The sequence below is a fragment of the Brassica rapa genome, chromosome A09, assembly GCF_000309985.2.
Source record: "Brassica rapa cultivar Chiifu-401-42 chromosome A09, CAAS_Brap_v3.01, whole genome shotgun sequence".
Lineage (NCBI taxonomy): Eukaryota > Viridiplantae > Streptophyta > Magnoliopsida > Brassicales > Brassicaceae > Brassica > Brassica rapa.
The window spans coordinates 19,233,624-19,246,315 of record NC_024803.2 but is presented as its reverse complement, the minus strand read 5'-3'; the positions used below and the strand labels follow the sequence as shown (position 1 = coordinate 19,246,315).

General features: G+C 42.4%; 3 protein-coding genes and 1 non-coding gene across 4 annotated transcripts; 1 reads left to right on the top strand and 3 right to left on the bottom strand.

The window, feature by feature from the left end:
* Positions 1-206: 206 nt before the first annotated feature.
* LOC117128013 lies at positions 207-2,484 on the bottom strand. The gene is made up of 2 exons (XM_033279310.1): positions 2,333-2,484; positions 207-1,600 (listed from the first exon to the last, which is right to left on the bottom strand). Exon 2 carries the CDS (start codon positions 1,592-1,594, stop codon positions 605-607), a length of 990 nt encoding a protein of 329 aa, XP_033135201.1. The 5' UTR covers positions 1,595-1,600; positions 2,333-2,484; the 3' UTR covers positions 207-604.
* Positions 2,485-2,910: 426 nt separating this feature from the next.
* LOC117127736 lies at positions 2,911-3,846 on the bottom strand. Its single transcript, XM_033278384.1, has one exon. It carries the CDS (start codon positions 3,844-3,846, stop codon positions 2,911-2,913), a length of 936 nt encoding a protein of 311 aa, XP_033134275.1.
* Positions 3,847-6,026: 2,180 nt separating this feature from the next.
* On the bottom strand, positions 6,027-6,713 carry LOC117127735. Its single transcript, XM_033278383.1, has 2 exons — positions 6,583-6,713; positions 6,027-6,480 (listed from the first exon to the last, which is right to left on the bottom strand). The coding sequence occupies exons 1-2, from the start codon at positions 6,711-6,713 to the stop codon at positions 6,027-6,029; spliced, it is 585 nt and encodes a 194-aa protein (XP_033134274.1).
* Positions 6,714-7,866: 1,153 nt separating this feature from the next.
* Positions 7,867-7,973, top strand: LOC117128648. Its single transcript, XR_004452042.1, has one exon. It is a non-coding gene; the product is annotated as a small nucleolar RNA R71 (small nucleolar RNA).
* Positions 7,974-12,692: the final 4,719 nt, after the last annotated feature.

Here is a 12,692-nt window from a genome sequence, read left to right as displayed (position 1 = left end):
ATCCCATTTCAAGTTTTTAATTTTTCAGGTGACAATGGTTAAGAAGACAAAGGGAAAGTTGGAAGCTGAGAGGCAAGAAGCTGAAAGAAAAAGAGTCTGCACTAAGAAGGAAAGCTTTAACCTCCGAGCCAACTGGTTCAGGGACGCAGAGGACTGTTCGTCAGCAGACCTTGGCTGCGAGGAAATCGCAGGAACAAGAGAAGAGCTCCGGGCGGAAGAACTCCGTCATGTGGCTTGAAGTAGTAGCGCGGAGGTCCATAGATAGGCTCAGATGTGTCTGCAACAGGTGATTCAGGTCGCGTAGGAACACTCCTTTTCCTTGGTGGAGCAATGGGATCGAGAGACCCGTGTTCTCCAAGAAAGTTCTCCTGGGATATGTTGAAGCTGATAGCTCCAGGTCTCTCTAAGCTTGTCAGGTTCCAGTTTGGAAGAACCACTTCGACCGGCTTGCCGTGCAAGTAATAGTGGTAGACGTAGTCCTTCCCATACATCCCACTGAAATAGGTGGCAATCTTCAAGTAGGTGCCATCAATGAACTTAGGCCCTGCTGCGTCCTTTCCCAATGGAACATTCAGAAATTGGAGCAGTGGTGTGATCATCCCGCCTATCCCAACCTTTGGGCGCGAATCAGTGGTGTACCACGCCCAGTCTCGATAGTGCTGGAGACGACCCACAAAGAAACTAACCATCCCGAAGGTAGCATAGATGTCGGTGCTGGAAGGGGTAACACTCCAGGTTGGGCGTAGGGGCGGATAGCCGGGCAGAGCAGTCGCATGTCTTCCTCAGTGACACTACCAGCTTGCTTCCGTGGGTAGAATGCATGGACGAGCATCCTGTGGAGGTAGCGTACTGACGGGTGTAGGATATGTGAGTTCTTGTCAGCCCCGGTAGAGTGTTTGTTTCCAGTGATCAACTTACAAAGCTCGGTGGGGAGGTTCTCACACTTGGGAAGAGAGTGGTCTTCTAGGTCTTGGAACCCCATGACTCTCCCAATTTCCTTGAAGTTCATGTTGTATTCTCTTCCATTGACCTTGAACCTGATTTTTCCCCATCCTTGCCTCACATGCACAGTGTCGTGGTAAGTGACCACAAGAGAAGATAAAAACTGACAAGTGACATCCTTGTAGAAAGGGTAAGCCATAGTGAGGAGTTTTGGCATCTTCAAATGTCCTAGCATCGCCTCAATATCAGACTCAAGACCCAACTCTTTCAGCAAATCAAGGTCGGCGAACCTGGTTGGAGTCCAAGTGACCCCATTCATCAAGTGATCATACAGCTCCTCCACAGAAGGAGTTTTCGCCCTGTCCCGATCAACAGCAACCGCCTTCCCTTTGGACATCTTGGCTTTCTTTGTAGGTGCCTGCTCATCACCACTCTCAGTTTCACTCTCCTCATGAGTGGGGACTGCTACACTTTTCCCTGCCCTCTTCTCTTGTTCCTGCGATTTCCTCGCAGCCAAGGTCTGCTGACAAACAGTCCTCTGCGTCCCTGAACCAGTTGGCTCGGAGGTTAAAGCTTTCCTTCTTACTGCAGACTCTTTTCTTTCAGCTTCTTGCCTCTCAGCTTCCAACTTTTCCTTTGTCTTCTTAACCATTGTCACCTGAAAAATTAAAAACTTGAAAAGGGATAAGTAGGTGGAAATAAAGAAGAGCAAGACTTTGCAAGTGAAAGTTGCAAAAGTGAACTTACAAATGAACTAGCAATTTAAGCTCAAGTTCAACTCAATGCAACAAATTCACACATTAGCACTAAAAGACCAAGTGAAGAGCAAGGATTACACTTCTCAATCTTGTAACACCTTAACACATCTAGTTCACTCACAAACACACCCAATTAAGGTCAAATTCGAAAACCCCCAAATCCATGAACCCTAATTTTGCTAAAGTGCAAATTAAACTCAATTTCACCATTAGTTCAACAATCCAACTTGATAGATAAGCTTTCCCTAGTCTATTTCACCACAATCTAGCAAGAAAATGACCAAATTTCGATTTTCAAATTCTAGGGTTCATGGACCTACGAATTTAAATTTAAAAACTCAATACCTTGCTTTGGATGAAAGGAAATGGTGAATGGGTGGTGAGGAATATACTACAGGGGCGAAATCTTCGATTTAGAAACAAGAACTTGTTGATTTGGGTGAGAATTGAGAAAGGTTTGAGATTTTGGTGTGGGTGAGTTTGAGAGAGTATGAGTGTTTGTGAGAGGAGGGGTGAGTGAGAGAGATGGAAATCGTGGGGGGCTGGGTAGGTTTAGGGGCGTCCGGTTCGTTTTAGGTAGATTTGGGATTGGTTCACTCGAATTGAACAGGGTTTAGAGAGATAATACTTACCTGAACCGGCTCGGGAGCGACTTGATGGTGTCGCTGCGAGAGGTCGGTCCCGGTGCGTTTTTTTCGCGTCGTGATTCGTCAAAAATGCGAGCGACCTCGCTGCGTCGCTCCCGTGACATCACTCCCAGCTGGAGCGACTTCGTGTGCTCACTCCGAGGCGATTTTTCTTGATTCGACGCCAAAAACGCGAGCGACTCCGAGGTATCGCTCCCGTTACGTCGCTCCCAGCTGGAGCGACTTCATGTACTCTCTCTGGGAGGTCGCTCCGAGAGTGTTTTGGAGCACAAAACGTCGTAAAGCCGAGCGACCTCGATCTGTCGCTGTGGCTATGTCGCTCCCAGCTGGAGCGACCTTTCATCCTCGCTCCGAGACCTCGCTCCCATGCATGATTCTTGCTCAAACCTGAATCGATCAAGCACCTGCACACGACTTCAATTTTCTCCCTGTATTTCTTTTATTTTTTTTATACAATAAGATGAAAATGAAAATGACAATGCAATATACACAAGGATACGCATGGAACTTCCTCCCAAGTGAGCTTGTTTTAAGTCTCTAGCTTGACTTTGCCTCCTTTTGGATTAGGCCGGGGTAGGATCAAACAGTGGAGTTGAAACCCCATCTTCCTCTGGTGCTGTAGCCATGTAGAGCTTAACCTTTTGCCCATTGACTGTGAAGTCTCTTCCATCAGTACTCCACAAAACTATTGCTCCATATGGCCTAACCTCTTTGACTTTGAAAGGACCGGACCACCTTGACTTAAGCTTTCCTGGAAATAACTTTAACCTAGAGTTGTAGAGAAGAACATGATCTCCTTCTTTAAACTCTCTCTTCAGGATGTTCTTGTCATGGAAAGCTTTAGTCTTCTCTTTGTAGATCCTTGAGTTCTCAAAAGCATCCATTCTTATCTCATCAAGTTCATGTAGCTGAACAAGCGTTTTCTCCTTGGCACTCTTGATGTCAAAGTTCAGCAACTTTATTGCCCATAGTGCCTTGTACTCAAGCTTCACTGGCAGATGGCAAGCTTTCTCATACACTAGGTTGAATGGTGTGATCCCCAGTGGTGTCTTGTACGCTGTCCTATAAGCCCAAAGTGAATCATCAAGCTTATTGGACCAATCCTTCCTTGTGATTCCAACAATCTTCTCCAAAATGGACTTGATCTCTCTGTTAGAAATCTCAACTTGACCACTTGTTTGGAGATGATAAGGAGTTGCCACCTTGTGCTTTACACCGTTCTTCTTGAGAAGTCCCTCAAGCAGTTTATTAATGAAGTGAGAACCTCCATCACTGATCACAACTCTTGGGACTCCAAACCTTGGAAATATTGTGCTTTTGAACATCTTGGTTACAACTCTAGCATCATTGGTGGGGGTTGCAATAGCTTCCACCCATTTGGAGACATAATCAACAGCCACAAGGATGTATTTGTTGCCAAAAGAGGATGTAAATGGTCCCATGAAGTCAATACCCCACACATCAAACACTTCAACTTCAAGGATTGGGTTTTGAGGCATCTCATTTCTCTTGGTGATGCTTCATCTTCTTTGGCAAGAATCACACTTCGAAACAAAGTCTTGTGTATCCTTGAACATATGTGGCCACCAGAATCCAGCTTGTAACACCTTTGCAACAGTCTTGAAGGTGGCAAAATGGCCTCCATACGATGATCCATGACACTGTGTAAGGATCCCATCAATCTCCTCATTTGCAACCACTCTCCTATAAAGCTGATCCTTGCAGAGAATGTAGAGGTAGGGCTCATCCCAGTAGTATCTCTTCACATCCTTGTAGAACTTCTTCTTGGCATAGCCAACAAGATTCAAAGGTTCTTTTCCTGTGGCTAGGTAGTTCACCAAATCAGTATACCAAGGTTCCTTCTCTTCTGTTGCCTTGACTTCTTCCAGCTTCCTACCAGTCTCACAAACTGCTATCACTGCTTCAATAGCCATGATCTGCTCCTCAGGAAGTCCTTCGTCAATAGGAATGCCAGACTCCACCCTCAACCTGGACAAATGATCAGCTACACCATTCTCAACTCATGGTTTGTCCTTGATCTCCAAATCAAATTCTTGAAGCAAAAGGATCCATTTCAAGAGCCTGGGTTTTGCATCCTTCTTGGCCAAAAGGTGTCTCAAGGCAGCATGATCTGTGTAGACAATGACTTTAGACCCAACCAAGTAGCTTTTGAACTTCTCAAAGGCAAAAACAATTGCCAGCATCTCCTTCTCTGTCGTGGCATACCTCATATGAGCATCATTGAGGGTTTGACTCGCATAGTAGATCACATGGGTTTTGCCATCTTTCTTCTGCCCCAAAACAGCTCCCACAGCATAGTCACTAGCGTCACACATGATCTCAAATGGAAGATCCCAATCAGGTGGCTGGACAATTGGAGCACTGATGAGTTCACCTTTCAGCTTCTTGAAGGCTTGTAAACATTCCACATCAAAGCTGAAAGTGGCTTCCTTGCACAGCAGCCTAGTCAAGGATCTAGTGATCATGGAGAAGTCCTTCATGAATCTCCTGTAGAACCCAGCATGACCAAGAAAACTCCGGATGTCTTTCACTGTCTTTGGTGGGGGAAAACCAACCATAACATCGATTTTTTCCTTATCCACCTCAATCCCTTTCTCTGAAATCTTGTGTTCCAGCACAATCCCTTCCTTGACCATTAAGTGACACTTCTCCCAATTCAGCACAAGGTTGGTGTCTTCACATCTCTGTAGGACCCTGCACAAGTTCGACAAACAAGCAGAAAACGAAGATCCGTAGACAGAGAAATCATCTATAAACACCTCCACAACATCCTCAATCAGATCAGAGAAGATTGACATCATGCACCTTTGAAAGGTGGCTGGAGCATTACATAGACCAAATGGCATCCTTCGATATGCAAAGGTACCATACGGACATGTGAATGTCGTTTTCTCTTGATCGTTGGGATGTATGGGGATTTGGAAAAATCCTGAGTAACCATCAAGAAAGCAATAGAATGGGTGGTTTGCAAGTCTCTCAAGCATCTGATCAATAAATGGTAATGGGAAATGATCTTTTCTAGATGCAGAGTTTAGTTTTCGGTAATCAATGCACATTCTATGACCTGTGATGGTTCTTGTTGGTATCAATTCATCCTTGTCATTTTTAATCACAGTGATACCACCTTTCTTTGGTACAACATGCACAGGAGATACCCATTTAGAATCTGAGATAGGGTAAATAACACCAGCATCTAAGAGTTTAAGAATCTCTTTCTTTACAACATCCTTCAGGTTAGGATTTAACCTTCTTTGATGCTCGATTGAAGTCATTGATTCATCCTCAAGATGTATCCTATGCATGCACAAAGAGGGTGATATTCCTTTGATGTCATCCAGTGAGTAACCTATTGCTTTTCTAAATCTTTTAAGTGTTTTCAAAAGTTCAGATAACTCAGTTTCAGTAAGTTCACTACTCACAATGACAGGATAAGTTTCATTAGGACCAAGGAATGCATACCTTACACCATGAGGGAGATGTTTAAGCTTCACTTTAGGTGCCTTAAGCTCACTCCAGTCATCTTGCTGGGTGTCCTCTTGTTGAGTGGCTGAGGCTTCTTGGTGAACCATCTGTGGGAGCACCTCGTACTGATCCTTACTGACAAACCCCTGGTGTGAATCCAGCATCATCCTATAGGCAGTACTCTCCATGTTCTCAATCACCTTAACCTCTCTCTCTCTATAGTCAAAGCATGCTGTAGAGGATCCTCTAGTGACAACTCTTCAAGGAGTTCATCAGCAAGGGCGTCCCTCTCCTCAATGTAGAACACTTGCCCTTGAACTGTTGGCTTCCTCATTACCTCCTTGATGTCAAAATGGAGAATGTGCCCTTTATCCAAGTGGAGATCAATCTTGCCTTCTTTCACATTAAAAATAGCTCCTGCTGTGGCTAAGAAAGGCCTTCCAAGGATTAAAGGATCTTGAGCTTCTTCACCCATCTGAAGCACCAGAAAGTCTGTAGGGATCTCATAGTTTCCAACCACCATGGGGAGGTCTTCCAAGATACCCACAGGGTACTTCACTGAACGATCAGCCAATACTTGAGAAAGTCTACACTTCTTGTACTGAGTGAAACCAAGCTTCTTAGCAAAAGATAGAGGCATCAAGCTGACACTAGCTCCCAAATCGCAGAGACATCTATCAAATACCATAGGTCCAAGAGCACAAGGTAATGTGAAGCATCCTGGATCTTCTAGCTTCTTTGGAACAACAAGCCTCTGGATGATGGCACTGCATTCATGAGTGAGAATCACCATGCCCTCTATCTCTTTCTTCTTTGCAGCTACAGCATCTTTCAGGAACTTGATGTATTGAGGAATCAGCATGAAAGCATCAATAATGGGCATTGTGACCTGGACTTCACTCATTTGCTTTTCAAATAGAGCTTTGTACTTCTCTAGCAGCTGCCTCTTGAATCGACCTGGGAATGGAAGCTTGGGTTCATAGGCAGGAGGAACAAAAGAACTTTCACTTGCTGGAGTAACAACTTCACCACCCTTAACTGTTTTCTTCTCTTCTCCAACCTTTCCTTTTCCTTTGGCTTCCACTATCTTTTCCAAAATCTCGTCATTGATCTTCTCATCAACAATCACCACTTCATCATCTATGTTGATGGCAACCCCCTCACTTTGTTTCTCAGCATCCTTGGTGAGAGCTCTCTGAGGTAACTCTTTACCACTCCTGAGAGTGATAGCGTTCATGGTTTCCTTGGGGTTTTGCTCAGATTTTCCAGGTAGAGAACCTTGTTGGCGATTTTGTTGAGTGTTCATGGCAGCAAACTGGTTCTCCAAAGCTCTGAACTTGTTGTTGAGCTCATTGTACCTCCCATCAATCTTTGAGTGAAGGTTCTTCAACTCATAACCAACATGCTTCTCACTTCTTGTCTGAGACTCCAAGATTTGTTTCAGTAGGGCATCAGTGCTGCTGACTTGAGGAGTAGAGGTAGAGGGATTAGATTGTTGTTGGGAAGAATGGTTGCCCTTGTTGTTGAAACCAGGAGGAGGGTTTTGCTGAGGCTGATAGCTGTCTTGCTGATTGTTCCGAGGCTGATAACCACTCTGTTGGTTGTTGGAATAAGATTTCTGTTGGTAGTTGTTGTACTGAAAGTTGGGCTCTTTTTTGTACCAGCTACCATTGTTGTTGATGAAACACAGCTCTTCCTGACCTTCTAAACTCTCAACTTCATGGACAACAGCTGGTGTCTTTTGGCTTGGGTTACCAATAAAGTGCAGCTGCTCTTGGGTAGCTTTATCAGCAATGAGGATGTCTTTCTTATCCTGTAGAGCCTTCAACTCCTTCCTCGTCTGCTTATCATATGTTCTACTGCCTCTGTCGTGGTCTCCACTGTAGACTGCGTCACTCTTAACCATGTTGTCAACCAGCTCATCTGCATCTTCCTCAGTTCTCCCTAAGAAGAACCCATTGCTAGCTGTATCCAGTCTGGCCCTGTACTTAGGAAGAGCACCACGGTAGAATGTGCTCAGCAAACTCTCCTTAGAGAAACCATGGTGTGGGCATTGAGCTTGGTAGCCCTTGAATCTCTCTCAGGTTTCACTGAAGCCTTCCAAGTTCTTCTTTTGAAAACTGGAAATCTCATTTCTCAGCTTAGCAGTTCTTGAAGTAGAGAAGAACTTCTCCAAGAAAGATTTCTTGCAGTCATCCCAAGTGGTGATAGAGTCGCTGGGTAGAGACTTCTCCCACTGACGTGCCTTATCCCCCAAAGAGAAAGGGAATAGCTTGAGCTTTAAGGCATCTTCGGACACACCATTGGTTTTTGACAACCCACAGTAGCTGTCGAACCTGTCCAAGTGATCAAATGGATCCTCTAGAGCCAAGCCATGATACTTGTTGTTCTCAATCACATTGAGGAGTCCTGATTTGATCTCAAAGTTGTTGGCTGCTACAGCTGGTGCTCGGATTCCCAATCTATGACCATGAATGTTGGGGCGGTCGTAAGTGCCAATGGGTCGAGCTGCTCACTGTTGGTTTGCTGGAGCATTGTTATTAGCACCATTGACGCCCGCATCATGCTGAGGTATGTCTCCCATATCAGTGTTCAATCGCTGCAATTGAGCATGTTGATCTTCTTCTCTTCTCTTTCTAGCACACTCTCTCTCTAAAGCTCTGATGTCTGCAGCTCGTGGAACTAGGTTTGATGGACCCCTGCTTCGCAAGTTCATACACTTGTAGATTAAATGGAGGTGAAGAAAAAGAATCAGTAACAAAAGAAAATAAAAATGACTTAGTCTCAAGCAAGTGACTAAATCTCAATGTTCAAATCTACTCAGATTTTGGCAACGGCGCCAATTTGATGTTAGGAGTTTTCAAGGCTCCTAAGACAAATGATGTAGTATAAAAGATTGTCGAACCAGTTCTGAGAGATATCAAAGCACCGAGAATGCAAGTATTCGCTTAATCTAAGTGCAACCAATGATTTAGATGGGTTTTAAGGTGTGACTAAAACTAAAAAGCAATAACTGAATGATACTTTCTTGACTATGGGAACAGAGAACTCATGGGCATAGGGATTAGACCTTGGGTGATCAAGTTTCGAACTAAGGATGGCACACGATCAATCAAACTATTAACCTTAAGCTTAGACACAATCCTAAACAAACTCTATGTCTAGATGAATGTTCATTTACTAACACATTTCAAACATCAAATGTCTTTGGTTGAATAATATGAAAGCAATCATTACTAACAAGTCTAATGGCTATCTTAGCACCTCTAACAACAAATGTCTTTGGCAAAGTATGCTAAAAGCTTAGAAGAGTTGTCTCGGGCATTTCCTCGAACAACTTTCGGGTGGGAAATGCCTAAAGATCAACTTCTGAGAGGCCAACTCAGAGGATGCATTATGAATACTCTACTAGCAAGGAATGAGAATGATCTACACTAAAACATCCTAGCTCTAACCTAATCACCCTTAATCTCCCTAACCCATGAATTCAAAAGGTGATTACTCACTAATCTCCATGATTCCTCTTAAACCCATGTTGGATTTCAGATTAATCATGTAGAGAAATACAGAAAATAGATATAAGAACACAGAATTGCAATAACAAACTGATCAATTGATTCAAAAATATGAACTTTCCAAAGGTTTTTGGTGGTTTTCTTTAGAACAAAGATAATCTGCCTCCTGGTGGCTTACAAAGTATTAAAACATAGGTTTAGAAAGTAAAAACGTGCATAATGAAATGACCAAAAGGCCCTTGAGAAATCATAAGTTCGAGCAAAAATAAGACGCGCAGCGACCTCGGCTCGTCACTCCGACAAGTCGCTCCGGGCTTCGGGAGCGACCTGGATGGGTCGCTGCGAGAGGTCGCTCCGGGTCCGGTTTCGTGTCTCCAAGAAGCAAAAGAGCGAGCGACTTCGGGGAGTCGCTCCAATGAGGTCACTCTGAGAGGATAGCCACAGCGACTTCACAACGTCGCTCCAGTTAGGTCGCTCCCATGCACTGCTCGTCCCAAAATAACTGTAAACACTTCTTTTGAGCTCCAAATGCACCCAAATGTCTCCAAGAACTCCATGTGGTACTCCAATACCTGATAAGGAGTCATGTATGCAAAATGCAACCTAAACATGGCTAAACTCTAATCTATATGATCAAAATGCACATGGGTGAATGGATAAAAAAATGGAAATATGCAAAATATCACTCCCCCTAGTCAGAGGGGAAGTTTGTTGGATTCCTTCTAGATGGAGGAAGCCTAATGGGTTTGGTTGGTGATAACCAAACTTGGAGTTGGGCCATTGGTATCAGTGCATGAGATTAATATTGGGCCTTAGAGGTTAGTGAGACACTATATAAAGTATTTTAACCTAATTTGTAATTTGACTTGACACAAGAAAGAAGAGTACTCAAGAAGACTCATTCGACAAAAGAGAGAAAATGAGAAAAGAAAGCAGATTTCATATGGGTTTGTCAAGACAGGTTTAGAAGGTCCAACGGATCTGAATTGGGCTGATATTTTGTGTTAAGCTTCTTCAGTCAGTGGGTTAAAAGTTCACTGAAAGGATTTGGATTTCAACGGTTGGATATTATGTTTTCTAGGTTTTAGTGAAGCTGGTCGTCACAGTTCTTCAGCAGTACTATCTTTATTGTTTGGTAAATCCGATGGTGAGATCTTTTCTGATTGAGCTCAAACTTGGAAGAGGTGTTGTTGACGTGTTCATATTTGATTTGTACGGTGGGATTAGTGTCTGGTTTCCGGAATCCTTATGAGCTGAGGTCGTCTTGTGGCTGCCTGTTTTGAAGCTTTGGTGTTGCTTTCTTGTTGTTGTTGTTCTTGTGCTTTGTAGCTAAAGTCTCTGTTCTGTTCAGGGTGTTGAACAGAGAGGATGTGGTTGTACTCGTATACATTTATATAGTGGATTTTTGTGTGGAATACGTTCTCGTTGGTTTTTCCTTCTCACATTGTGAGATTTTCCAACATGAAAAATGCTCGTCTCATTAAGTTTCTTTTTATTGTATGTCTTTCCATAATCAAAGTATTTTCCTCACAGTTTAACACAAGGTCAGAGGAACACTATGTTATACTACGCTGTGCATGTTCTCCCCACTGAAGTGATATCATAAAGAGTCGGCTTGTAATAGCTTGCTATTGTGATATTACGCAACAAAGTGAACAACGTGGGAGCAAATAAAATATCGGGTTATTTATTTTCGAGATCTTCCACCCCTCAGGTAAGTTAAAAATGAACCAAGATACTTTATTGCAATTCGCAAATCCAATGAATTGGAGGACGATAGAAAAATTGTTTATTTGAAGCTAGTCGAGAGGAAAAGCGGTCCACAAAACTTTTCAAGTATATTAACTTAAGATCTGATACTAGTTGACCATAAGAAATATGCATTTCAGAAAAATAAGAAAAGATGAAGACTCAAATTAAACTTCTTAATATAAAAACAACAAAGCTAAAACTTCATAAAATTACTGATTACCAATAATCTAGCAAATTAATAAAACAGAGAATCTATAAACAAAAATGAATAATGATTTAGATGGTTATTTCTTAGACCAAGACACCGACCTTCTTCTCCTACCTAAGACGATTTTCGGCTACTGGGCCGGGTTCTCTTCATGCCTCCTGGTAAAATGGAAAACTTCTACTAAAGAGAGATATTTCCATATTTCAAGATATGTAAGGATCGAACATAATTCTCGACTACTATGACCTATAAAAGGGGTTCCCAAACCATAGAACAAATACAGACTATTCAAGACGTCAACTATAGAGTTAGCAGGCTAAAACTAGGGTTTCTTAACTAACATGTTGTATTCCTGCTCTCTTGATCAATAATAAACGATATTTGATCATGGACTCTTTTCTTTACTACTTCCTTCATGTTTTTGTAGTATCACGAAGAACCCTACTTAAAATTACCCAAACAGAAAGCATAGGATTATGATTCCTTTATATAGTAACAATTTCACTGTATCACTTATAATAACTTACAGAGTGAGATGCAGAGACAACTAAAATAGAGTCGTCGAATATTACCAAGAACTTAACCAAACTCTGCAGTTTATCTCAATCCTTCGAAGTTGGTAGTCTTACTCTCTTCTTGCTGTCAACATTCTCTTGAAAGTGATCATTATAAAGTGTGTCCTCAACTTCTACTCTATCAAAATCACTTCAAAGCTCTTGTTAATATGACGTAGGTTGAATTCTATTGTTTCTTGTAGTCCAAAGACAAGCTCTTTCTTGTCATCCTTGCTGACTAGCTTTTGGTCAAATTATTCGACTCTTTTATAATAAGCTACGATATATTGTATTGCATTCCTATTTGAATACACACTTGCATTCACCTCTAGGAAACCATCTCACTCAACTAAGTTTATGATGTGAACACAACAACTTAAATGAAGACACTCACCTCATAATACTAATGACTGAGGTCCTAATGCATTGAATGCTTCCATAAGCAACTTAAGAGCATTAGTGTTTGCAGTGACATTATCTACTATGATTGTGAAAACTTTCATTATTACTCATTAGCCATACACTCAAGCAGAACATAACATATTGTTGCCCTTTTAAGATCCGCAACATGCTTGAAACCAAATGAATTTCCTAAGTTTACAGCTAGCATCAGTGAATTGTGATGCTGTGAACATGTAGCTAGATGTTGTAGTTGGTGCAACAGGAATGTTTGTTGTTAGAGAAACCCTTTGCGTATAGCCACTACTCATAAACATCAAATCTAATTTCCTCTGTGCATACAACTCTAAAATGTCCCTCGTTGCTGTTTTTTGTGAATGTGGTTTAGGTAGGTTAACCTAATTGCAGAAATATCTCCATCCCAAACCATAAAC

What these genes read in the sequence shown, in the direction of transcription:
- LOC117128013 (XM_033279310.1), bottom strand. Translation starts at nt 1,594, where the DNA reads ATGGTTAAGAAGACAAAGGAAAAGTTGGAAGCTGAGAGGCAAGAAGCT.
- LOC117127736 (XM_033278384.1), bottom strand. Translation starts at nt 3,846, where the DNA reads ATGCCTCAAAACCCAATCCTTGAAGTTGAAGTGTTTGATGTGTGGGGT.
- LOC117127735 (XM_033278383.1), bottom strand. Translation starts at nt 6,713, where the DNA reads ATGCCCATTATTGATGCTTTCATGCTGATTCCTCAATACATCAAGTTC. An exon ending in TGCAGTGCCATCATCCAGAG is followed by an intron (nt 6,481 to 6,582) that starts GCTTGTTGTTCC and finishes TTTGGGAGCTAG; the next exon opens with TGTCAGCTTGATGCCTCTAT.